The sequence below is a fragment of the Accipiter gentilis genome, chromosome 29 (assembly GCF_929443795.1).
Source record: "Accipiter gentilis chromosome 29, bAccGen1.1, whole genome shotgun sequence".
Taxonomy (NCBI): Eukaryota; Metazoa; Chordata; class Aves; order Accipitriformes; family Accipitridae; genus Astur; species Astur gentilis.
The window spans coordinates 3,165,249-3,193,101 of record NC_064908.1 but is presented as its reverse complement, the minus strand read 5'-3'; the positions used below and the strand labels follow the sequence as shown (position 1 = coordinate 3,193,101).

The window sequence follows — 27,853 nt, the reverse complement described above, 5'->3', positions numbered from 1 at the left end:
CCCCCCCCCCAAAGTCATTTTAGGCCTGATCTCCACTTCAGGCTTAGAGGAAGGAAGAGAGGAGGTTGGCTCCTCGCTGTTCACAGAAGTCAGCCTCAGCCTCGGGGATTGAGCTTGTTTTAAGTAGCAACACTCACACTGCTGGAACAGCACACGCTGGTTTGTGTCCATATACAACAGAAGCCAGTCCACGACCTGGTTACATGTGGTACATTGTACAATGCACAAGTTATAAATACCCTTTTACAACACAACATTAAAACATACTGTAACAAACATCTTCAGTAGATTGAGGTGATAAAGGTAGCCTTATCTGGGAGAAGAATGCCTGCTCAGCTCAGTCTCACTGCACCGGGCTCAGAGGTGTTTGAGTTTGGTACCACTTTCAATTTACAGTCTGTGGAATCTTTTAATAAAGCAATTACTCGCCTTGTTTTCCTTGCTCTGATGGGGGGGGGGGGGGGGGGCAGGATACTAGTTTTGAAGACAAACAGGGTATGCGAAATCAGGCAGACTTTATACCCAGTGGAGAAAAAAAAATGCAGAGAAGTAGCTGTACTGAGTTTGGGAAGAGCTGCAGATCTACAATGCTGCACATGCAAAAAGACAAACCAAATGGAAACAAGACATTAAGGTAGCTACAAATAACAATAAAAAGGCATCAGATAAGTGTCTGGAGATGGCTACACAGGAAAAGCTATACAAGACATTTCTGGAATTGCATATACAGAGATTCAAATTTTATTCATACATTTATTATTTACACAAGCTACCTCTACTCATTGCCAGAGACTGACCTTGACTCTCCTAGTTTTAAATAAGCGTTACTAACCACCACACACAGCAGAACAGAGTTAATACTGTTAGTGTCATAGGTGGCATCAGTGTGCACCAAGGCAGTGAAACGCCTAACGATTCTACTTTGGAAAAGTATTCGTTCTTCTGCGCATGTGGTTCTTGGTTGCTGCAGTTTCAGCTGGAGCAGCTGGCAAGGCCGTATCTGTATAGAATCATACTGTTAATGCCATCACAGACCAGAAAAATGCCCACATGTGCAGGTAAGTAAAAAAGGGGTTTTTTTAATATAAAAAAGCGCATTAATTCTGTTTATTGCACAAAGAAAGGAAGATTTAAACTGAACTAATACTGCAGGGTTATGTATCCCTTTCCTTTGTTCAAGCTGTTTAACAGGCAGGCTATCAGTTGTAATTTTGCTGTATACTAGCCAATAAATTCCAGCAACAAAGTGCAGTAATGCCACATGCCTACACTACTTTGGATGCAGCGTGCTCACTTTCCTGGGAAACAAAGCCATTGCACGCCCATCCTCTGCAGCTGGGAGGAACAGTAAACCCAGGGAGAACTTGCCAACTCAGTATTTCCTCATGTAGTAAACAAGGTGCATTTTCTATTTCAGCCTCCACCCTGTAAGTATTTTACATTAAGATCAACCAATCTTGGCCCAGAAATGCAAAAGGCAAGGATGTTATTTTCAGAAGCAGCCTTCTTGGGAAGGGCAGCAGGACCACCCCAGCCCATACCTTCCTTGTGAAGGATTCCCCTCCCCCCTGATTTTTTATTCTTTTCAATACAGCCAAATTAGAGATCCCAGAGTGAAACGATAGATGAACGGACACAGCCACAATACACAGCTACTGAAGAAGAATGAATGACCTGTTTTCCCTCAAGCATGCTCTCACCAAGCATGTGACTTTAAAAACGCTGAAGAAACCTTATTTTTAAAAATATGCCTGTCAATAGTTAGCACAATTTAAAACTGTCATTGCCTTTACAACTAATTCAAACCCCAAACTTAATTAAAATGAATTGGCATTTTCCCCATGGACAGTCATTAGTTGTAATGACTTTGTTTCAGAATTACAATATGTAATCTCTGAGCAGTCTTCCATTTTACCAGAAGACTGTAAAAGAAAGGTCAGGTTTCTTCAGACATTCAAATAACTATTATGAAGCAAAATTATCAGGAAGAGAGCTTGTTTACAGAAGAGGTGAAGGGTACATAAGAGATAAATAGCTTATAACATGGGGTATTTGCACTGCAGTGGAACAGTAGATAAACCCCCTTAGGTAAAACACGGAAGCTTTGCTCCTGTCAATGTAAACATTTTGAGTGCTGCAAGAAGCTAATATAGATAGATGCTCTTAGCTTCTAAACACTTTCTAGCCTAGAGCTTCTGCTTTCTCCTTCCTCTCCAACCGCACTGCAATTGGTGCCAATCCATAAGTGATTGGGATAGTTATGTGTAGACAGAAGGCCACGTACGACCATCAGTTAATGGGAAGTGTTTTTACTTTACTGAGTAAAGACTGTTGTGATCAACTCCTGGCAACACAGACACTACCTGAAACACACAGGATGCTTTTCTTTGATTGGTGTTTGTGTGGGATTGGCAAAAATCCCTTTTAGTTCAACGGTGTGGATTTTCTATCTTATTTGCACAACTCCATAATAAAAGCTGCAGCAGGGTAACTAGCATCAATGGGGGTGTACCAGGGGGAGAGTTCTCTGGCTGTTATTCAAGATGGAACATCCCCAAGGTCTCACCTCTATGAGCAATCTTCTGGTTGCTATTACCTGTCCCACTCATGTTAGCTACGAAGAGCTACATCTGAAGAAGCCATCAGCAGAATTAGGGGTTCAGAATTCTCCCACAGTTAAGAATTCTTCTGCGCTTCCTTTTCAAGTAGAGTCATCCAACCCTTTATTTGGGTGCTCAGAGCTTGACTTGCAGAGCCTGTCCATGATCCCCTGCAGCATAGGTTGAACAATCCCCAAGAGAGGGCGCTGGGAGGAGTCTCCATCCCAGCAGGCTTCCATCAGCTGCCAGCATTCCTCATCAAACACCGGAAGACGCTCCGGGCGAACTCCTGGAAAATGGAGAGGGACCTGGTTACCATCAGTACACCTTAAATCTGAGAGAAGCTTTGCCTGATGCTCATTGCTCTGGTGCAGGCTGAAGTGACCAAAGTGGACTGTCTGGGGTCTAATGCTCCTGGATAAAGGCTTACATTTCAGCAGTGCTGCCGAGACATCTTTGGGAGAATTGCTGAAATCACTCAGGAGATCATGCACGCTTCCAGAGGATGGCCAACATGTGCAGTTTCACTAGAGCCTCCCCTTTGCGACTGTTTGGGAGCAAAATTAATACCCTCCCCTATTAGAAAACAAGTCCCCCCACCCCACCTGCTCATAATGGTGCCTTTGGGAGCAAGTTCAACATGAGAACAAGCAGTGAGTGCAGCCTTCTGACCAAATACAAGACTCACTCATCTGAGTTAATCTTTTTCACATGGGAAGGGGAGAGATTATATGCACAGGAACTAAGGTTACAAAGTAGTAAGGCATTCTGGTACCATGACACAGCACAAAGGATTAAGCTACCACAAAACATAGTACTACTCTAAACCTACACAAGCGTAAGAGTAAGTTTATATTTTGGGGAACGACTATCACAGTGTGTCTTACTCAACATCCAGCTTCCTCGCATGCTGCATATTAAGCATTTGAATGTACAGATCACTGCAGATTCCAGAAATTGCAAAGGATTAAACATTCTTTAGGGGATCATGCCTGGCTGATTCTGGGGTCTGGTTTACATCATAAGTGTTGTATTACTTCGCCTGGTTTAAGCAGTGTGCTAGCACAGTTCCTATGACACTGGCAAAGAGATGGTTAACTGAAAGCCTTTCTTTCTTCCCGCTAATTTTAGTTAGACTTTCAGTAGAATATGTCCAAGTTTAACTAGACAACTGTTACTCTTTAGACCATCAATGAAGCAATACAATTTGTATTTTTACCTTTCAGTTACAAGAGGATAAAAATGGATTTCCTCATCTGCTCAAATTTTACTCAAGCATAAATTATCGACCAATGGAGTTCAAATAAGCCATTTATACCTCTTCTAACATTGTTCCAAAGGTGATCTTTGCTTGCACATCTCTCGAAAGCCTCTGGTAACTTCACATGTCCCGAACAAATGTACCAAAACAGAATGCCAAATGCATAAACATCCACTGAGTTATCGTACTTTCCTGTGACAAAAATACATTTGATCAGCAGGGCAAACAACATCTTCATCACTGGAAACTGAACAGTCCAAGAACTAATTTCAGTGTTTCACTTCCTCAAATTAAAACCACAACTTTACTGCCAGAAGGCAAGACTCGTGTGAAGCCTTGGTAACACATCAGGAGTCATTGTCAAAGGTGGAGGGATAAAAGTTAAGACCTTCCAATTCTCAGAGGATTTATACACTTAACCTGTACCAGCAGTTCCCAAGCTGAGGTTCACGGACCATTGGCGGTACAGATGCTCAGTGTATTTCAGATTTAAACACCAACATTTTTTAAGACTATCAGTTCTGCCTGGCTCTGCTGCTAGCCCAGGAGTCTGTCGGAGCTGACATCAGCTTCTCAATCCAGAGAATTTATAGCAAGTTCACCCACTGAACAAGAAAAGATTGAGCACAGTAAGTGTGTAAGGGCTAAGCCAATGCTCACCTCCATAAGGTCAAGGTCTAGCCTGCTAGTCATGAGTATTTCACTGTTAGTAGTACTATTGACCTGAATAATATTTTCTAAATTAAACACAAATAGGGTTGCTTCAATTTGATTGCAATCTTGTCAAAGCAGGAACAGCATCTCAGATAGACCAAAAGGATTCTGCTAAGTGTGGTATGGACCTCTAAGTGCTACGGTAAGAGTGCTCACCAAAAAAACAAACCTTAGAAAGAGCACCTGCCAGAAGCCCAGCGCATAGTGAATTTGAACACACCCCACATGTTAGTAACAGCTTGGAAATTCCTTACAGGGGATCATTTCTGAAGTACTTGCCTATGAAAGCCAAGTATTTCCAGCTTCCTAATAACTAGTAATTTAGCTTTCCAATTGCAAGAGTATTAATCACTTCAGCAAAGATTATAAATCCCATAGTTCTCGTTCAAGTAAGCAAAAATTTAAGACTGACACTTAAAATACAGGAAAAAAATACATAGCACGCATTGTGAACAGATAGTCTTCTGGGGTTTGTTTTTGGTTTGTGTTTGTTGGGGTTTTTTAAATTATTTTTCCCTCATAAGCAAGCTGAGCTATTAATTCAAAGTAATGGCCTTCAAAATTCAACCCAGAGCAGGACAGTAGTGGATTCAATCAACGAGCATACCTGTAAAGAGCTCAGGAGCCATATGAATGGGTGTGCCTACAATACTGCCAGACATCATGGCTTCTGGTTTGCAGAACCCCAAGTCAGTGATTTTGGCTCGATTCTTTTTGTCAAGCTGTAGAAGAATTCACACACAGGCAGCTGATAACCATACTTGTCAGTTTTAGTATTGCTTTTTAATATTAAGGTTTTAAACTACGTTTACAGTTGAAGGGCTGGGCATTTGTTCTTAAGTAAGATTCTCTGATTACTTGGCTGCTCTTAGACATTTACCTAGTTAAGCCCAGTAACAAGACATGCCTTCACTTGTCTTCTACATAGAGGGTGTGGCTGGGATTTAATAGAACCAGGAACTGGAAGTCCTACTTGTAGCTCAAGCTCTCTACCTTCGAGAGAAGTCACTCTACTGCTCCTTTTCCCCTAGGCTTTCTGCCTGAAAATGAGTTAGGGAAACCTCACTGCAAGCCTAGTTGTGGCTAACAATACCACAAGTTGAAAGATCCTGTATGAAGAAAGCTACTACTTCACTTATATCATGCTTCTCCCTCCCACTAAAAGGGCCTCATAAGACTTCAGGATTAGCCAGATAGAAAAGTTGTCCTTACCAAGACATTTTTAAGTTTGATATCCCGGTGCACAAGTCCCTGACTGTGAAGATAACGGATTCCTTCAACTACATCCAAGGCAATCTGTAATCGTGTTTCTAATTCTAGCCCAGCCTGAAGAATAACAAACACAGATTTAATTCCTCAAGTGGAAGTTACTGTTGCTTACTCTTATTTTCCAAAAACACTGAAAACTAAGCAATTCTAGCTTTGTTTTATAGATTAATAGGTATTTAGGTGTGGATTTTAATGTATATATATAAAAAAACGTATTCACACACACACAGATTGTTGTTACCTTTAGTCCTGTATAGAGGTCTCTGTGCAACCGTTCCATTATCAGTAAGACAGCAATGCTGGAGCCTCCTCCATAGCCATAATCTATTACAGAACCATGGAGATGTACGAGCCGCTCATGCGTCTGTAGAGACCTAGAGAAAGTTCAGCACAGAAAGTTGGTAATTTTATATCCTTCCCTCCACCCCAGGCCAAGCCTCACCTTGTAAAGGAAAAATGCCCAATAGCTGCAGCTTTAGTACAATAGTAAGATACACCTATACCATGTGCTGTACCATAAAAATTCACAGCACCCCACAGTTCCAAGGACCATAATAATATACAGCTGTCTGATCCAATTAAACTCAAGAAAGCCTATTAAAGGTTATAGTACCAAAGAAATACTGTATTATTTCAGCTGTCTGTACTGCAGCACCTGCCTGCAGCTGTTTACTGAAAAGGAGCTCCGTTTTCTGCAGTGTAGACCCATCATTTTCTTTCATGAGTTCAGAGAGGACAAAGACAGACTGGGAAAGGAGGGATGATTCAACACCAGAAATCAGTGGAGAAGAACTGTTTGCTATCATACTCTATTAATTCTAATTTACTCTGCAAAATAGCAAGCATTCAAACAGTGTAGACACCAGAGAACCAGATCAAGACAGGAAGGAGCATGTCTGCCTGCCTGTTATATTTTTGCAGTGGCAATGGCAACCTGTCTTGTCTTTGCTAGAAATGGCAGCTTAGCATTTCATGAGGTCAAGTCACTGATTGCAGAGTAGAACTATAGCAAGCAAGGTTCTGCCTATGCAAATGCAAATAGAATTTGTTTGCAGCAATGAAGTTAAGAAGATCCATGTGGAATGAGAAAAACACTTACGACACACACCTCATATAGTGAAACTCAAGTGCAAGGTCATTCCAGTGCTTCTCATCTGGAGGAACAACAGATTTCAGTGCACATGGGAAATGCCCTCCCCAGCTGTCACACAGATAGACCACGCCATACTGTCCTCGGCCTAGCTCACGGCCCAACTTTGGTTTGCCTGTAAGGCACAACATCCATTTAGACAGACATTAAAACATGTTTATTTCTTCCCATACACTATCAGGCTGGCAGCCCAGAGTTTTAAATGGGCCAGCAGCTGCACAATTCAAGGTACTCAGTATGTGTCAGATGGAGGCTCACTGAAGTGGTTGAGTGAAAGCAAAACACTCCTACTCCTTTACACCCACTGACTGCTTCAGAAGGGGGGAGCAGAAGATAATACAGAGAACATCAAGCACAATGCTCACCGTGTAACAGCACATCCTGGAGGGACCTGCTCTCCAGCGAGAGTCGTGCCAGCCGAGGAGCGTGATCCTTCCGCACCTTCAGCCACAGGTCTTCTGTTTTCTCTAGCCTGCCAGAATGGCCGTCTTCTAACTACAAGAGATTATCACGTATACACTGTAATCCTGCCTAGTTTGAAGCCCTAGTGTAACAAGGTTGAGGGTCATAGCACAACTGAGTGGAGATCCTACTTAAAGCATGCCTAATTTAAAAATAGGACCTTGTATTAAGGCACTTGCATCAGCTCTGCCACTTCTACCTGCAGAATGACAGCATTAACTGCACGAGCTGCTCTTTTAGCTATCTCTGCAATTAAAAATCCTCTTTCCATAAGGGGCAATGTACAAAACAAGACCCCCTTCTGAACAGCTCCATACACTCACCTGTCGCAGAGAAGCTGCAAAAGCCTCATGGGAACTGTTTAGCCTGGTCCGGAACTGGCTGCAAATGCTCTTGGCTAACTTGGATGCACTGAGGCTCTCGATAGCATCCTGAGCAACTTTCCTCTTCCAGTCACTGGTGATAGCAGGTGGGCTGACCCATGTAATCCGCTGGATTATCTAGTAAAACAAGAAACAGAATTAAGGCACTAGCACAAAAAAAAGCAAAGGGTCAGTCAATTTACTCAGACTGCTTAGCTACCTTGTAATAATGAACAGTCATCTGCACATAGAATTGCGCTAAATAATTACCTTACAGTAACTACTAACAATTTAGAGGTAATGATCACAACATTGTTGTACATGCATATTAAAGAGATTTGATTTTTCTGAATATCTGCTCAGTTCATTCCTACAAGCCAACCATCCTTTCACATCTGACCAGCCAGAAGGCCACCACGTGGAAAGCCACACAGTTGTGGTGCAGCTTGTAGGCTGAAAGAACAGGCAGCATAAGCAGTAACCCAGAGACTCAGGAAGAGAGGTGTTCCTAAACTGGTGAAAGCTACAGTGAAGCAGCTTTTTGTTGGACAGACACACTGTCAAGGTGTGGAAATCCTAGGTGTTGGTATGCACTTCCCTTAAATTGCTGGGTCATTAGGATGCCCTGCCCCACCCTTTATTAGAAGCCACAGAAATCCAGCTGCTGCACACCCAGTCAGGATCCTTCTCCCAGGCTGAAGGAGGAATCTGAAGGTTTGTTACTACTCAGTCTGCGCTGCACCTATTTGGGAAAAGCTCATATTCCTCTCACCCATCCATACAAGGAATCTCAAGAGGGAGAAGGCAGTAAAGGTCATCAACAGGTCAGAGCAGGAACTTCAGAAAGATGAATGCTTTGATAGAGAGAAATTTAAAACAAAGACCTGAGGAAATTTGGTCTGCTCTGGAGGGAGAAGAGTGAATTGACCTGAATCAAGATACATTGCAAAACAAACAAAAAACCCAGGAGAAACCCCCAAACCCAAATAAACATCTAGTTACCCAAAACATAAACAGCAGGAGTTTCAAAATGCTGATCATCATTCCTTTGCTGTTTCAGAACAGGAAGAAAACACTAAAGAGGTGCTTGCTTTAAATTAAATAATAACAGCATCCCCAGGGATAAACTATACACACAGCCTTAGTGCTGAATGGGGAAGCAACAGCTTTCCAATGCATGTGCCCAGAGTCAAAATTTAGAGAGCAGCTGTGAGTATTCACATTATTCCTTGCTCCAAAAGCATTTCACTATACAGTGACACATACCAGAAATAAATTATAAAGATGCCCATACCTGTTTGATCTGTTCCCACAGCATTCTGGTTACTGTTGAGCCAGAGTGGAAAGTGACTTCAACATGATAGGCTGCATTGAGTATCTGGAAAGCAGGGGAAAGATGAAAGTATGGGAACTTTGCAAGCTATAGTCACTACAAAGTTTGCAAGACCCTCTGAAAATGAAAAAATGGACACTATATGGGATACTCCATGATACACTTGGTTCAATTCATTTCTTGTATTAAGCTCATAGATGTTTTCTAGGCTGTAATCTGATTACTATATACAGATTTAGGAAAGGTAAGTACTAGGCCTGTGACTGTTCCCCAGTTTTAGCACCTCCTTTAATGACACCAGACCCACACATACTCCAGAGCTGTGTTCCTCTAATTTGACTAAGTATCTCAGTCTCCTACCACCCTTGCTGGATCGGGATAAAGACAACTATTAAGAATATTCTAGACAGCCATTTAAGCCACCATACCTGTTTGAGATAATTGCTTGTGATGTGTACAGAAACATCCTTTGACTTCTCCAAACTCCTTGCAGGATGTACTGAAACCTCCCAAGACTCCTCCAGGCTCTTCAGACATCTCTCCAGCGTCCCTACAAAGCTCTCTCGCAGATAGTCCACTGAACTAATTAACTTGTTGGCAACTGCTTGGTTTAACCGAGAAATAATCAGTTCCTGAATTTGCTTAATACAACACTTTATGTCCTTGGAACTAACAGGTTCCCCATTCTCAGGAATGATGATATCTGCACAAAAGAAAAGAAAGAGGCATCTTTTGTATTCAACATATCATTCTTGCAACAATGGCTACCTGAGAGCTGCTTTGTATGTTTTGCAAAGGAGCTACAGCACAACCCCAGTCCAGCCAGCTTCTGCTCCAAACGCTCTTTTGCTGTCTTGCTCCTTCAGAGGTTCATTACTTTAGACCCAGATGATATAAAGTGAAGCCAACAGTGTTTCCAAAACATACAAAAAAACTCACAAGCAACAGAAGAACACATATACTGACTATTGCAAAGGATTAAGTTTTTGCCAGTCTGCATGTCTAATGCTACAATGCCAGTTTTACATGAGGTCCCAAACCCAGTCCTTGAGTAACTTGGTATTCTCTGATAGAAAGCACTAAAGCATTAGGGTAACTCCATGAATACACGCCTGGTTACTCCAGTTTCAGGGAAGCTAAAAAAAAATATCACATCTGACCAAGGTAGAAAATACTGTGATGTTTGCTTCCATTCACTGGTGTTTGAATTCACAGGATACTCAACTCTAACACCTGATAGACTCTATACAAGCATTCTGTAGCTACTACAGGCTTACAGTGGTACAGTGATGACAAGTCAACCATCATCTCAAAAACTGAAGGGCAGAAGCACAAAGCTGTCTTTCTATCTAAAGAAGTACAGATCAGGAAATTCTTCCAGGCCACGCTGCAATCCATAAGCACTGCTAGATGTTGAATATTATGAAGTAACAGCCACACCGGTTACATGAATTTTTTTCCTGGTACCTTGAAAAGGGTTGATTACCACTTGGTATTTTTAAACAAGCACTGAGCAATCACTGCTCACGCACTGTAACCACTCTGAGCAATTACTACATTACTACCAGGAGCTGAAGACCTTGTCTCTGGATTTTGGCCAACAACAGTCTAGCCTACTTAAAACAAATCCAGTGATCGACAGATGGCATTAGCTCCTCAAAATAACACCTTCCTTCTTTTAGGATATTACTTCAAATACTGATAGCCAACAAGATGCTACCCTCTTAAGTCGTATTTGTTGTGCAAATAAACATATACACATATTTACTGCATGTATTTTATCTTGTGCTGCCCCTAAACATATTCCTGCTCATACAGAATCCTGAACTCAGGCACTACAGTGCTCCAGCTCTGTAAAGAATGGGACAGACAGAATACAGGAATTATTATTACCTGTCCTGATAATGGAGCAACAGCAGCCCTAAACAGGTAGAATTCAGGCACGCTATACTGTTAGCATATGCTAATTTGTTGGGGGTTTTTTGCAGCATGTAAATAGGTTTTGTTGCAATTACAAGCAGCGCTTTATGAGGACTACATTTTATATGGGCACTACAAAGCAAACATTTCCAGAAACAGGAAAGATCTTATCCACTTCCCACCTGTGGAAGCCAAAAGATCCAGATCCTAACCTGCAGGATTAAACCTAATCCATCATTCCTCCTCTTTGTCCCTGGAGATAACACTCCAGTTTGAAACTGGGACGAAGTCAGTCAAGACAAACAAAATTATCTAGAGTTTTGGGCTCTCTCTCATGCCTCAGAAGAGCATCAATTCACAAAAAATAATTTCTTCTAAACCAACAGCCTAGAGATATTCCTGATTTTATTTTAAATAGAAAAATCTTCTCCCATCAGCCCAGTGAACCACATTTCCTTAGAACAGAAATGACTGTTACACTAAACCTCTGCTTAGCAAGCAGAGGAGAAAAGAGCTGTGGAGTATCAACCTACAAATCTTCACTTCGATGTTTATGACAGACCACGTACTCCTGCAGACAAAATTTGGATAGCCTCTCACCCTTCGCAGTCTACACATCATTCTGTATGTTTCCAGTTTTTGTGTTGCTGGAAGTTCTGGTACTAGATGTAGTGAGAATTCTCACATTTCCCAAAAACACACACTAAATGCCAAGCGTATACCTCAGGAGCACAGTATGTTGTGTTGATTTATTTTAAAAGGAAAACCTTACCTACCCAGAAGGATTTCAGTTTAGGAGGTTCTATACCCAGAAGTCTTACGCAAAACCTCTCTCAAAGAAATCAAGCAGAAAGTACAAATCAAGCCTTCACTGCTAAACTCAAACAGCTTTTTTTCTTAGGACAGATTTATTCCCAAGTCTCAACACATCCACTGAGGCAAAGTTGAAAGAGTTAGTTTCTCCTTCAGCAGAATAGGAAAGTAAAGCAGAGAAGTAAAATACCCTAAGCCAGAACTGTGCAGCAAGAAACCAAGACTTAATATGTGCTGTAAAAAGGACAGTGCTTTTTACCTAGGAGATACACAAAGGATTTTTCTGTAGTATTAGTTCTGAATTTTCCTGCAGTCACTTGTCTAGACTGCCATTCAACTGTCCCTTAGCAGATGGCAAATATTACTCCGCTACGCTCCTTTAAAGCCCCTAACCTCTTTGTTCCTATTACTCTCCTGCCAGTAGTTACCTTTGAATTCCATATTAGCAGCATCCTCCAAGAGCTCCTCTTTCATATTGCTAAGAGTCTCTATGATCATGTCCTTCATCTCCTCTTGTTTGCGGTTGGCAATGTTCATCAGAGACTCATAGAGCTCATTCTCCTTCTTGCGGGTATACTCCAGCCTCTTGGGGGTGATTTGCAGGTCTCGCTGCATGTCGAAAGCCTGATTGATGAAGATGTTCAGGCAGCGGCAGTGCACCTCATTTAAACTGGTAGCTGCTTCCACAAGATGCTTCTGAAGCACCTGCCTGGAAAAAGTGCTTAGGAGACGGAGCTTCTCAAACTGCTCCACCAGCATGCTTTGGGCATCGGCATCAGGACCAGGTGCCCCACAGCTGCAGTGGTTTGTACTCAGGTACTCCAAGTCCATCAGCTGGCAGTAAAGAGAGGACTTTTCATTATCAGTTTTTTGGGGAGAGATCAGGTCAACCCCCGATTCTGGCACTTTGAAGAAGAAAATGGGCAAAGAGAATTTCTCTTTGATTTCACGCAGTTCATTCTCATCTGATGAGGAAAGTTCAGCCTCGCTGATGGCAAAGATGACAACAGGCAAGACTTGGTTCACATACTCTCCCAAGGTGGCTTCAGCAGACTGGAATCCACGACATGGTGCTACCACAACATCCACTTCCTAGCAAGTGAGGAAGTAAAAAAACAAACAAACAGGTTTGTCCTTTTAAAAACTAATACATGCAAAAATGCACTGTAATTCATTCACAAAACCAGAAACATTCAAACCCTTTAGAACAGTTATGGAGTCTCACATACAGCACCATGCTTTAGTATATAGCCTACCTACAAGGCTACCGATATAACTCTTGCAGGGATGCAGCCAGACATGGATTAATGCCCACTGACTCCAAAACTCTTGTTTTGTACCAAGTGCCTTTGAGTTTTAGCCTAGTTCAGAACAAAACTTAGAACAAGTTTCCCAGATAAGCGCTATTGCAGAATAGCTGTCATTCTTTAGCTTATACATGTACCATTTTGCAACAACCTCTCCCATTGAAGTCTACCAGATCTGCAGCTCTTTGAGGAGATATCCATGCTGCCAGTTTTTAGCATAGCTTCCAATGGTAGAAAGCACTTACACTAGCAACTACTGCCAAGACAAAGGCAGCACAAAAAACGATTCCAAAGAGTTCACAGCCAAAGGACAGACAAGGAGGAACAGATGGTTGTGACAAGTTTAGTTATGACTTTCTTCAAATCCAACCAAAAGCTGAGAGATGTATTCTATTTACTTATTTTCTTACTGCACAGTTTCACTGCTTTGGTCATATGCTCCTGCTAACATCACTTCTTACTAACCCTATTAAAAAGGGCTAGTTCTGAAACCTGCTTCCTTCCCTTCTAAGGAAGGAGACAAGATTCACCTTTGGACATGCAAGAAGTGTTAGAATTGCATATATCACTCTACTAAATAAGGAAAGAAAGTGTCAAAGGCTTTGAACTGAAGAGAGAGTATACGTGCCATCTTCTTGACTCAAAACAGGGGGTGATAATTAAGAATTCTTCAATCATTTTTCTCCATCAGAAAAACGAAAGACTTGACCACATCTCCCGACTGCTCTTAGAGCTAAGACAAAGTCATTACTGCCATGGCACTCCGCGGCACTGAACTCAAACCTGTCTGATGCACAGGAGGTTAGGCAGAATGGGATGTGCAGCGCTGCAATATTCACCAGGATGGATGACTCACATCAGCGACTGTAAACAAAGGAGGAAGCCAGTGCTGTCTCTAGGAGACAGGGAGAAAACCAACACACACAACCCAACACAGCATGAGCAACTGGTCCTTCTGTTTCCATAGAGGCCTCTCGGACTTTTCCAAAGAGCATTAGCAACATTTCTTGCCTTTATTTTTTTTTTTTTTTTAACGTCCTTACAGAAGTCTAAGCACTGTCTATGCAGCTTCACACTATTAGGGATCAAGTCTTCCTTCATGGGGAATACCTATGACTTACACTGGATTCCTAAAATTTTTAAGCTGGTTCTCACAAAATCACACCACTAAACACACTTGAACACTTCTGACAGAGCTGTAAGCGTGAAATTGCTGTCAAGTAACTGCATTCCTATTTTCCTTAACTAAAAGGCCCTTTTTAAAATATCAAAGCCTCCCACTCGGCAATCTGAACATCAGGTACACAAATATCAGAGTTACAGCTCTTCCACTTAAAATAGGATGCAGAGGTGCTGTCAACAGCAATACAAAAAAGACAGTTTAAAGAGAATACCATGCAGACACACTACATACTCATTTATGGATTCAGAATTGCAATGCCAGGATGACCACTGCATCCCATATGCCAGAACAAAAATTAAAATCAAGGATCAAGTAGGTCTTGACCTACAATAAGACAAGCAGAGTCTCGATAAATGCATTCAGGGACCACTGAAGTGTGCCATTTTACTAAGTCAATGGATAATTCCTCATTTCCAGATCAGTTAAAAAGCATTTATTTGCTACATCCCAAGAGGACCTTGTCCTATTTTGCTAGGCTTCGGGCAGTTTAATCACTGTTTGCTTAGTTAACTGAGGTGTTGAGAAGCTAACCCCATTTAGTCAGATTTTTACCCAAACTCCTACAAAGCAAATTACGACTGAAGGCCCAGCTCAGTCTTTTTCTAAGCCAATTTGAATACTCTACCTTCCAAGAATAGTCTGTGAATCACTGATGTCTGACAGTTACTGCATTTATTACATATGTGGGCTAATTTCATTGCCTCCCTATTAATCTGCGGTACATATATATCCCTAGGTTCTACTCAGAACTTTTTTTCTCCACCCCCCCCCCCCCCCCATTTTTCTGATATCTTGCCAGTTTGTTCTGTTTCTATGGGGATCCAAGTCAGAAGATCAGTAACTCTAATCTAGAGAGAATCCCAGGTAAGAAAACTGAACTACACCTCTGGTCTGCAGCAAACACTGCTGTCCTTTACAGAACATAATTGCTTTGATTTTGTGCAATGACTCTGAACTCCACTTCATCAGGGAATTTCGTTTTACCTTTGCTGGAAGGGCCAGCCCAAGAAAACCTATGAGGTATACACACTCATGAAACAGTCCAAGAAGCAAAGCTCTTTCTGATCATGAATTCTTCCTCTGTAAAAGACATTTTACTAAGCGAGCAAAGCTAGAAACAGAGAACAGGTTTCACATGGGTGGAAGAATAATTTCATGGTGCTGGCATTTTCAGTATCTTCTACCCTCAGTTATGCCAGCATAAAGGGACAGATGAAGACAACTTCAGCTATTCGATGCTGGTACATGGCAGAAGCACCTCAGCACACCCCAAAGTAAAACGATGCTACGTGGAAGGAAGAGTGTCTCAGCCAGCATGAAACCTTTTCAGTTTTCCATGTTAATGCCACAACCAAACATGTTAAAAATACCCTCAAGAAGGAGATCAGGGCATGTTCTTCCAAGTTTTAAGCAGGATGTACTTTAAAATAACCACCCAATAGGTACTTAACCACATTCATTGCTACTTGTAACAGCTACTAATTCATATGACCTGCATCACTACTATAATACCTGAAGAAAAGCAAACCCAAAGTAATTCTTCTGTTAGAGCTCATAGAGCCATCTTGTATTTCTTCATTCATTTTCCAGCTTTGTCAGAGCAGCTGAAAATTTTTCTTTCCCTACAAGCCCTGGCCAGAACTTTTCAGCCCAAGACTCAAATTTGCATGAAGCACAGAGCAAGACAAAGGCATGAAAAAGGAAGCTTTCACCCCAGTTAACCTCCTCCCATTCAGCTGTACCATCCAGGTGAAACCCAATACTTCATAGAAGTCCATTTCAGCTTCCAGGCACAACTGATAAGAATTAGGGAAAGAGCCAACTGTTTGCTCCCACTATAAATCTAATAATCTGTCTGCCTATATGGATTATTCCCCATGACCTAGATGCATTCCTGTGCACAGTGATCCCCAAGGAATACAGCAGCTTTGCCACAGTTTTTCCTTCCCCGATATCTTACGTTTAAAAATAACTAAGTTCACATACCTATTAGCACAAGGTAGTGTTCTCACAGCAGCTGACCCACGCAAATGAAATTTTGGCTCCCTCCTCCTCACCCCCTTTTCTGTGAAACAAGTTTTAAGACATCCTTCAGTAACACAGAAAAGCAAGCATGGTCCCACCCTAGATATCAGACTAAACAAGAAAACTCAGGGTGCTCCACTGGCAGTTCAATATTAAAAAGTGGTATATTCTACACTTGTATGGAATTTTTCTCCAAGTAAAAAAAAGTAGTTTAGTTAATATTTGGATACTGTTAACCTAACAAATAACTTAGCCTTTTTTTTCGGGACTAATGGCTAATGAGTTTGGATTTAGCAAACAAGTATCTACACCAAGAAGCATGATTCAGCATTAAGTGCCTGCACAAAACAGCAGCATGTAATCTAGGTGTCCAAGCCAGTCTGTGCAACTAAGTCTTTTGGTAAGCGATGCTTAGGCCTAAAAAGCTGCACAACATTCCCCAGGCCCTGAAGTCACCAACAGCTCCTTTGATGGTAGCCTACTGGTAGATAAGTGACCTCACTATGGGGAATGAATATGATTTCAAACAGAAATCCACAAATGAAATTCTCATCTCCTATAACTGTTCAAGCCCACAGTAAGGACCTGCAAACGTTTCTTCAAACACTAGTAAGGTGTTTGAATAACTGGAAAGTAAGGTTATCACGAAACACAGTACTACTTATAAGCGCTCTGCTGTTGTGAGAAAAACAAATAGATAAAAATACAGGGATTCTAGGTAACAAGTGGGGTAAAATTCAGATTGATTTCCCTCCCCCTCTGTCCAAAAGGTGCTGAGCTCCTCCAAATTATTTGGTTCCTAGGCAAATCTAAATCCTTAAGATCTGTACTGAATATCATGTTATCATCAAGCACACAAACTATTAAACTGCTAGTTTTGTTTCACAAGTTAAGAAAAAGCAGAAGTTCCTTCAGGCTAGTTCTACAGACATGCAACTTTGGATAGTGTCCGAAAAACCTCATCCATTATTGCTTCAGGTATATATTCCACTAGTTACAGAAGTAGTGTCCATGACTAGCAGGTATTTACTTAAAAAACTTTGTTGTCGTGGTGTATGCTGAGCCATATGGAGAATGCACATCAGGTAGAAGGGTGGAAAAACCCACAGGTCTCTCAAGAGGCGGTCAGACTCCTGTAATTTAACAGGAAGCTATCCCTAGCCCAATTACCTGCCAAAACACATTATGTTCTCCTAACAGCCTTAAAAAAAATTTTGTTCTTCCTTTAGCCCATTGAATTCACGTAAGGAATCAATCTGAAGCTAGCTGTGATTCACCCTCTCTCCTTCTATTGGAAGAGCTTTTTATTTCACCAACCCTTTTCAGATTAAGCTGACTAGCTGTTTTCATCTAAGTGTCCTAAATATAACCAAAGCCAGACAGAGAGATCTTTGTCACTTACATGAGAAATCTGAAAGAGGGTTGTAAACTGCAGTGTGTCTGAACTGGCCCATATAAAAACGTAACCAAGTGAAATAAATGTAAAGCTAAATACTCTTTTATGCATAGCAAGACAGGATTTTAGAAGCAGAAGATCCAGAACAGGCATTTGCTTTGCAGCACCAGCAGCTGATCTGGTGCTCTTTGGGAAAGTAGTGGATGCCTCACATACAGTTTATACAAACACGGCACTTCTGTTCTCTTTCAGTGGATACTGGAAGCCACAAATGCACTACAACATAGCATTGACTCAGCTGACCTCATTAGGATAGGCTTAAGTTTAGCTACAGTCTGGGTTTGTAAAATGTATTTCAAACTGATGAAGATAGACTGGGTCTTCACTTTCTGCCTATTTACAATCACGTCTTGATTCACAGGTCCAGAAAAAAAATTACCTTGCTACTTTATTGTTCAACAATGAAGTTCATACTCTTACTTACTTACGTGACAACAGATCATATTCTTTGCACTTAAACAATTTATATTTAAGAATTAATTATCTATTCCAGATATTCAACAGCCAAACACAATGCTGCAGAAGTATTATACTGCAACAACAAAGACTACATAAGATATGAAATGCAACAGAAGTTCTAAAAAGCTATGAAATACAACCCCCACCTTTAGAGATATTTCCCAAACACCAAACTGCAACACTTGCAGGAAAGAAACACGTTTTATGGACAAGTAAAAGGAAAGTCACAGATACTAACAACATAGAAACAGCACTAAGAACAGACTCCCACCTCCTTGTTCTTAACACCTTCAATTCCCACTGACACCACAGAAATGTAAAAAGCCACCCTCTCAAATGAAGTCAGGTCACTTTATCAGATGTTGGAATTATGAAGCTTTTTTTCTGACAACAAGCTCTTCAGGACAGAGATTAAAAAGTACATATCCTTGTACGACAGCTTCTAGCTACTATCAGACAGCAAAGCTAACTCTGAATGACCTTGAAACTGGAGAAAAGTTTTAGGAGACACTTGGAGTTACATCTGAGTAAGCTTGGCTTCCGAGATGGATGGAAACATTACACAGGAATGATAATGCTAAGAGTCAACATTGAAACAAAAGCACACCAGCATAGACAGCGATGCTCAGTTAAAATCCTAACACCAGACTTGCAACTTCTCTTTAATTAAAAAAAAATTCCTATGCTTGAGAGTTTACACCATTAGCTTTATTAGGGACAATAAATGTTACATCTCAAGTTCACTACAACAATGGTACATGGACACCTAGTTACCTTTAGTAGTGAGTAAGGCAGCATGACCTCCAGCTCCGCTATCCGGTGAGCGGGATCTTCGCTGTCCCCATGAATTTCTAAGTCCTCCTCTGGTATCGTGTCCCAGTGCCCTCGGTGGGCTGCCATCATATGGACCAGTTCATACTGCTCAGGCAGCGCTAGGCTAATCCGTGTTTGCGTCCCATGCGTGAAACGGATCCGTCGCCTCTTACAATTCTCCTCATTGCTGATTTTGGTGGTAGGGAGCAGCTTCTCACCCAGCAGTATGTTGAGTAACTGGCATTTGGCATTACAGTTCTGGCCAAGAATCAGAAGGCAAGGGTGCCAGCTCACAGTCCGCTGGAGATGCTCTTCCTCATGGCGAGGGAAGGAAATGAAATTCTGCCCTAAAATTGAGGGCAGACTGAATTAGAACAGGTTGGCTGAACAATAAGTCTCGTATCTCTAAGCCAGCTGAACGCAAAAGTTCAGACGTTGCTGCCCCACAGCCCGCCAAGAAACCCACATAGCGCCAAGAATTTGCTTATGTATTCTGAAACTAGTGTCAGCAATTCAGCATTTCTGCACCAACACAGAGGTCCGCAGTAGGTTGATTCTCACAAAGCCATTGAGACAATTTGTTACTGTTCTCCCCACCTATTTCACTGGGAAGTGTTTACACAGAGCTCTCTTCAGCAGGTTAGTGGAAGATGAATGGTAAGGCCTAAAAGTCAAGACAAAACAGTTGTCAAGGTTGAAACAACCAAAGGGCTAATTTTGCCTTAGGTTGGAACAGTGTTTCACCTTGCTTCAGAGTTCAAGGAGGCCCAATGGGTCACTAAGGCTAACTCTTCCCAAGTTTTGATGGCTTGGCTGTACAGAACATTCCTGTCACATACCAGAAATAAATTCAATCAACTATGAATCGGTGATGGTTCCACCCACACACTTAAAAATGTCAAATACTTTGCATCTACCAAATCCCAAGGGTATTACTGCACAAGCTTGTTGACCAAACTCTAGGATCATTGACATTAAAGCAGCAAAACCTCCTTCCTAGCCCAAAGGAAAGGCATTCTTGCAAAATTGCTTCTCTACGTGAAGCAGATGACAAGACCAAGTTTGCTGAGACATGGTAGCGGAACTAATAGCCTCTGCCAGCAATTCCCTATGATGGAAATACAATCACAGCATCTAAAGAAACTGTCATGCTTTCACCAGCCTGCGTAGAGATGAGCCCAAGGGAAGACACTCTTTGCTAGCAGCCAGAAGGCTCCTAGGCAGTCTAAAACACCATAAGAAACGGCTTCACTCCTTTGATTGGACTAACAGTACACATCTTTCCTAACCTATACAGTTGAACTAAATAGGCACAGTTTGCCAGATATTCTTAAGAACAACGTTTAAGCTACAAAAGGAAATTACTCAACATCTGTATCTTCTTCCGAGTAGCAAGACTCCTTGTAATCACTCTCCTTACCAATCTTCCATCTGAAGCATCAGTTGTACCATCCCACTAGTCAGGGCCTTTGGATTCTTAGTCCATGATGCTGCAACTCCTAGCATTTGCCTTACTACATTAATTCAGTCTCAGTACTGAATTTAGCTTCTGTATTCTTTTACAAGTCCTAAATACAGTTTTTCCCACGCTCAGCCATCTAAGCTGAAGTCTAAGCAGCTTTGTGTTACCTTAGGCATAGCAACAGAATAATTCTGGTAGTACAAAAAAATGGATACAAACAAATTCCCCATCTGCTGCACTTCAGCACAATCCCCGTGAGTACAAAACAGCTAGTGTTCCACCACAGCCAGAAAGCTAGCCCACGTTCCCAGACCTGAAGGCAGATGGCACCCAAGAAAGAAATGGCAAATGGAGACACCAGTTCCCAAAAGAACTGCCAAATCTGAAAGCTATAAACCAGTATGATTGCCCTGATATCAGGCAAACTGATAAGAACGACAGTTTAAATATAGACTTAAATACAATACAGCAGAGAAGCACCAGCAGGGATTTTGTAGGGGAAGGTCCTGTTTCACCAGGGCTATTAAAATTCTTTTAATGAGTCATGTTCTGGCATGCAGAATTGTTTCAGCATCTCAAGCCCTGAGAAAACAAGATACTCTCATATACCAAGATATTCCTCAACACTACCAACCAAATTAAAGATAACGTACAACAGCTATTCTAGCCCTCATTCTGATAGCACTCCATTCTTCTATTTTAGAATCATTCAAATCAGGAGCAACACCATGTGTAATTGGTTGTGTCTTAGACCCAGTTTAAGGCTTCTTTAACATCTTGCCCAAGATTTACCATTCCTTCAAATCTGCAGTCTGGAAATAGGACTGCTGGAGGAGTTCTCTCCATCAGAGTCATCCTTCCACTCCACACTAAGGGGAAACCCTCTCTGTGCCTCAGCAAGCCCCTCTCCTGCACCTCTGCCCCACACAGCCCCAAATGCTGACCCCCATAAACCAACAGTTTGGAAAAGGTTGAGGGAGTCATCACTTCTTGAAGCATGACTCTTCATAACTGTTTCTTAAACAAGCCTTTCAAGATCCACAACCGTAGCAGAGTGGCCACATCAAGTGACTAAGGGCAGAATCTGGCTAGCAGCTCACAAAAGATAAAAATCAGCAAAATCCCACAAATAGCAGCATTTAAGCCTTCATCTACAAGATAAAGAATTTCTTTGATCTGGTTACAGCTATTGAAACTTCAACTGGAATTCAGGCACACTCTTCAGCTACCGAGCATGAAAAAAGCAATTCAGAAGGCATTGTACAGGCCATGAAGCCTTCTCTGCACAGGCTTTTGAAAAGAAAAGAAGAGGCAGATTGCACCCTCTCCTCATTCTGGGCAGCCTCTGTATTTATGGGTACTTAATGCCAGCACAAAATGATTGAAATACAGCAGCTTAGCTGAAATCATCGAAGCACAGATGGATATATAAATACTACATCTTTGAAACACCCTTCATCTTTTCATGTACACAACCTCCCTATGGATCAGCATTTATTCAACAAGTTTACTACAAGCGGTATCAGTAACGAAGCCATTACATTTAACATTATGTCACACCGCGATATTCCAAGTATGTGAAGTACAAACCTGGAAGCCGCACCAAAAGCAAGATTCAGCTGTATCACAACTAACCCACTCCACCATCAAGGCACCCAAGTCATGGCCGTGGTTTCAAACCTGCGTGAATCTAATCACCGGATTATGTTACAGTGACCTCAAGGTCTCAAACCTGAAGTGAGTTGCACAGCAACGGAGCTATTGCTCATATTCTGCATTGCAGAAAGTATGTCACTATTTCTGTGCATCAGAATAAGACACAGGGTAAAAACACTCATTCAGTACTTAATAGGTGATACCACTAACCTGAACATCAAGAATTCAAGTTGGGAGAAATATGACCTCCTGTGGTACCTAACAAAAAGTAGATTTCGAATTTGCTTACTGAAGAGGTGTAGCGATATTCCCACATCTATGTGAGCAGCCCCTATTTGTGACAGGACTTTTGCCAATATTTTAGCTGGTGCTACATACTGTATCCAAATACTGTATCATTTGAAGACATGTGATAAACACTTCAAAAAAATGGCTGCAGGGGGAGTCCTTAAGCGCGTGCATCCTATTAAGCTCCTTTTGATGAAAGGAGGCCTGTCCAAGAACAAGGACGTCTCTCACCAAGACTCATCTCAAAATTCAGTCAAACACTTGGAAGAAGAATCTTAGGTTAAATTTATGGAATCTACAGAAGCCCTAAGCATTTACTCATCCCCTTTTCAAGGACGGCCAACTACACTGCCAGTCTCACTCGTCTTTCTAGTCTATTTTCAATAATACACACGGACAACAGTGCCTAAATAAGGCCAGACCCTCACGCTTCTTATTGCAAATACCGATACCTTTCATAGAAATCCTTACGTTTCTGTGGTGCTGGCGATGTCTGACAGCATGCTTTGACTACTACAAGACATACGATTAACGCACTCAGTTTTCGCTCTACCCCACCACACATCTATCAGCACAGTGGTGTTAATTCCAGGAGAACACATACAACTAATCAATACACCAACATAAGCAGTTCCTACAGGAGCAACTGTTACGACATTAGCAGCTCCCAAAGTCTGCAGAACCAAGCTTCAGCTCCTGCTTAACTTGAAGCTTGTTAGCAAGAGCCTCCTCCCGTCTATTTGAGGAGTTATTTCACAAGTACCCTCCTGACCACCTCTCCACACATTATCTAGTCTTAAAAGCCATCTTCTTATGTTGACACACCTAACAGCACAATAGGAGTCCTAACCTTTTGAGGATCACAGCAATATAGGCAGAGCAGTCACATTTTAACCAGGGTATATACTCTCAGTCAATATAGCATCAGGATGAAAACTCTTCCAAACCCTCTGCTTAATACACTCACCCCCTATGAAATAGATTTCTGTAGGGACCAAGCCTAGGGCTTTCTCCCCAGCACACACGCATTAAGGTAACATCACAGCTGCTGACAAAAACTCTGGAGAGGCTGTGGATATCTGTACAAGAGGTACAGCTCAGTGTACAGAAATTTCTGAAATAAGGCAAAAGAAATATCAAACAATCTCAGGTTCCTAGGTCAAAGAGTTCAAATTATTACAAGTACTGAATGAAGAAAACAACTACCATTAGTAGAAGGCAGGGTTGCTGGGGTTTTTTTCTTAGTATCTTTACATATTTCAGTAAAATCTGCTACTGAGTCCCTAATTAGGATTTTCTTTTTACAGGAAGTCAGTACAAAACACACTAGCTAACAGCACCAAGAATAAAGAGTTGTCAGACCTGTGCAGGCTAAAGCTACACGACTGTCATAGTACTTTAACAAATCATTCCTAAAAGCCTATTCATGACAAAGCAGACCTAGAGAACAGACAATATTTTGTTGAATGCTTCAGAAATGCAGACAGCGCAAACAGGACTTTCTCCCTCCCATCATAAACAGTAGCTGGAAGGCAATTATTTTTCCTTGAATCTATTTTAATTCTTTTGCTATGAGGACCAAGTCCAGGTACTAAGGCCACAGAGGGAACATTTGGTCAGTGACAATCCTTTATTGGCAAATATTGCCTGTCATCCTCCTAAACAGAGGAGGGTGGGATGTAAAAGCAAGTACACATTTGCCCCTTCAAGTACCCAACCCTGACTGACCCAGCTTACCTGAAAGGACAGTGGCTACTACTCAGCTTAGCAGATACTTAGGTCTGGTTTTAGACAGAGTAACCCAGGCCATGCTTTAGGTTGCTTAAGTTGCATTAATTCGAAGGGCAGTTACCTTTCTGTGTTGTTACACTAGCTTCACTGGTGTCTCAAAACAAACTTCTTCACATTTGTTTTGTTTCCAAGACATCCAAATTTACTTTCACAGGTTTTTCTTCCACTTCAACCATAGGCAGTAAGCGTCCTGTCCATTTCACTTCCCAGTTCCTTTGTATTTCACAAAACATTAGCATTCACACCTCAGCACACTGCAGAGCACTGCCAAAAGTCTGCAGAGCTGTTCGGTCAAAATTACTCTCACTTTGACACCACTTAGCAGGGCAGGGCAGATTCGAGGGAAAAGCAGTTCTGAAGTCAGCGAGAACGGTGCTCCTTAAACCCTCTAACACTTAAAATAATCTCCCCATGTTACACAGGGGAAAAAAAGCTCTAATACCAGCCACTAAGTTTCAGAGAGTGCTGGAAATGTACAATACAACTAAAATTTTACAGAAACAAGCAGCTCTGTCCAAAGGTGATTATTCAGGCACAAAGGTAATACGCAATACCACGACTCTGGGTTTGGGGCAAAGGCTTGTGTCTTCCCATATCTTAAAAAAATAATAATCATTGGTTCAGTTACTTTGCAGTTGACTCATTTAAGAAAACTGCCAGCCTCCATTATTTTACCAAGTCCTTCTCTTCATCCTCTCCCTTCCTCTTTCCACACTTCCCTCAAGACTGCCACCATGACTTCCCACCTTCTAACATGGAGCAGGTTTATTAACTTGATCTGTGCCCCACCCGGAACATCTCACCACTTCGCCAGTTTGAGAACTGCCAATTTATTTTTAAGAACAGTAAATGTTATACAACCTCTGCAGTCTGAAATCCTGAACCAAGAGTCTACACTGTTATTACTGTTTGCATGAATAAGCTCTAAAGCAGTCAGCCTTTCCCTGAAGCCCTGATACTTAAGGGCCAGTTGGTAACACATTCAGCAGTAAAGTCAAACTGGGTCAAGGTAAGTATACGGGAAAAAAAGAAAGTTATAAGTGCTCTGTATTAGAAACAACAGGCAGGATATTTGGTGAAATCTGCATCCTACATCAGGAATATTTAATTAATGATACATCCAAATCTACAAAGCTCTATAAGCAGACTTTCAAAGATGCAATTGCTATTTGACTAGCAATGTTTTACAAGAAGCAACCAAACAGAAGAGCAAGGCCAGTGGAGTGCTACCATTCAAACAGCACTGAGACCCACAGAGAATGAGGGAAACCAACTAGTTCCTACGTCTTGGAAGTCACAGAAAGATGTAAACAAACATTTTTATGAAACTATTCACTTCTATTCCAACAGATTACATGGATGTGGTAGGTTGACCTTGGCTGGACACCAGGTGCCCACCAAGCTGTTCTATCACTCCCCTCCTCAGCAGAACGGGGCAGGGAGAAATAAGACAGAAAAAAACCCAAAACTCATGGGTCAAGATAAAGACCGTTTAATAAAGCGAAAGCAAAGGCCGCATGCAGAAGCAAAGGAAAACAAAAGATTTATTCTCTACTTCCCATCAGCAGGCCATGCCCAGCCACTTCCCGAGAAGCAGGGAGTCAGTACATGTAGTGGTTGCTCCGGAAGACAAATGTCATAATAACGAATCCCGCCTGCGCCCCGCTGCCCCCCCTGCTTGTCTTAGCTTTTATTGCTGAACAGACATCATATAGTATGGAATATCCCTTTGGTCAGTTTGGGTCAGCTATCCTGGGCTGTGTCCCCTCCCAAGATCTTGCCCACCCTCAGTCTACTAGTGAGGGGGGAGTCCTGGAGAGACTTGATGCTGTGTGAGCGCTGCTCAGCAGTAGCCAAAACACTGGTGTGTTATCAAAACCTTTCTAGCTACCAATACAGAGCACAGCACTAGGAGGGCTACTATGAGGAGAATTAACTCCCTCTCATCCAGGCCCAATACGGTGGAACACTACTTTTTTTACACAGACTGACAGAAGAGCTCAACAACACTTCAATTTGTAAATCCGAATTGTAAGCGTAAGACAAGCATGGACAAGTACCTTGGACAAGTAGCCAGAGATGACTCAAGAGCCATTTGGAAATGAATAAAGAAGATCTTTATAAATATTTAGCATCATGCTAAACTCTTCTCACAAGACAGTCTTATGGAAAGACGAAGTCCTGCACATGGCAGGAGGGCTCCCACCAGCAGCAATGTTTGTCAACACTGACAGATGAGGACAAAACTGATGAACGAAGCCCGGCAGAATTCCACGACAAACACACCGTGAGGAACACCGACCCCACAAGCCACGGGTGCTGCATCTTCCTAACCCCCCACTCACCCTGCAGCTCCCAGCCCCCCCTAAGGGGGGGCTGGGAGCTGCAGGGTGAGTGAGGGGTTAGAAATATGGTCAGAGGGACCCATCTCCCCAACAGCCCCCATCACCGCTCACCCCCTGCCCTGCTCGCTTCACCCCCACAAAGCCTCTCACACACCCCCCAAGTCACCCCAGCTCTCCATATGCACCCCCCCAGCCCATCTAACCCCCCTATTACAGACCCCACAGCCCACCCACCGCCTCCCACCTGCACCCCAACCCTCACAAGCCCCCCCCCCCCCACCCCTCGCTGCCCACAACTCACCCCACAAGCCCCCCTCGTCCCCCTCTTTTATCCCCACAGACCGCCTCCATTTCCTCCCACACCCCAAACACAGGCCTCCCCGCCCGCCGCAGGCCCTGCCCGACTTCCCCCCCCCCGGTCCCTCTCTCACCGCCGGGCCCGGGACCATCCCGGTAGGCCCCGTCCCCAGCACCGGTAGGAGGACCCTCGCCAAAAGCCGCCGAAGCGAAGGGGTGCCCCTGGGAGTACTTGACGTCGCGGAAGAACTTCTTGGTCTCACGCAGGTTGTGCTGCAGCCGAGCCAAGTGCCGGTTGTAGTGACCGAAGGAACGGCACAGTTCGCGGATCACCCCGCCGGGACCCCGCCACGAAGGGGCCCCTTCGCCCTCCATGGCCTCCGGGTCCGTTCCGCTATCCCCTCCCCACCGCGGGGGACACTCGGCCCCTGCCAGGCTTACGCTCCCCGGTCTCTCCGCCCTCACGGAGGGGAACGGCGAGCCCCTCCCGGCGGCCAGGCTTTCCTCGTCTCTCTCTCTTCCCCCCCACCCACCCCTCCCGCCTCCCCTACCCCCGCCGCCGCCGCCGCCGCCGCCTTCTTCCTCAGGGGGCAGCGCCTCAGTAAACGGCGCTGCGTGCGGCGCGGAACCTTTATCGGGGCGCCGCGGGGCAAAGGGGGAGGAGGCCGGGCGGACCCCGGGGGAGCGAGGCATGCCGGGAGTTGTAGTTCGACCACGCAGGGAGGCTGCGCGCCGCGCGGGGGATGCCGGGAATTGTAGTCCCGCCGGGCTCCCGGTGGAGAAGCGGGCGGGGGGGGGTGGGGGGAGCAAGCGCGGCGGGCCGCCCTCCCGCGGATGCCAACCCCGCTCCGGGATTTCTGCCCACCCGCCGGCAGCCCGGGACCGGC

At 43.1% G+C, this 27,853-nt stretch overlaps 1 protein-coding gene across 1 annotated transcript; it reads right to left on the bottom strand.

Annotated features, from left to right (window-relative positions):
• Positions 1 to 4: 4 nt before the first annotated feature.
• Positions 5 to 27,478, bottom strand: DSTYK (dual serine/threonine and tyrosine protein kinase). Its single transcript, XM_049832533.1, has 13 exons — positions 27,101 to 27,478; positions 19,089 to 19,474; positions 12,313 to 12,976; positions 9,580 to 9,854; positions 9,113 to 9,196; positions 7,780 to 7,956; positions 7,360 to 7,489; positions 6,953 to 7,109; positions 6,086 to 6,218; positions 5,788 to 5,901; positions 5,183 to 5,297; positions 3,919 to 4,053; positions 5 to 2,889 (listed from the first exon to the last, which is right to left on the bottom strand). Exons 1-13 carry the CDS (start codon positions 27,339 to 27,341, stop codon positions 2,702 to 2,704), a joined length of 2,799 nt encoding a protein of 932 aa, XP_049688490.1. The 5' UTR covers positions 27,342 to 27,478; the 3' UTR covers positions 5 to 2,701.
• Between the last annotated feature and the right edge of the window lie 375 nt (positions 27,479 to 27,853).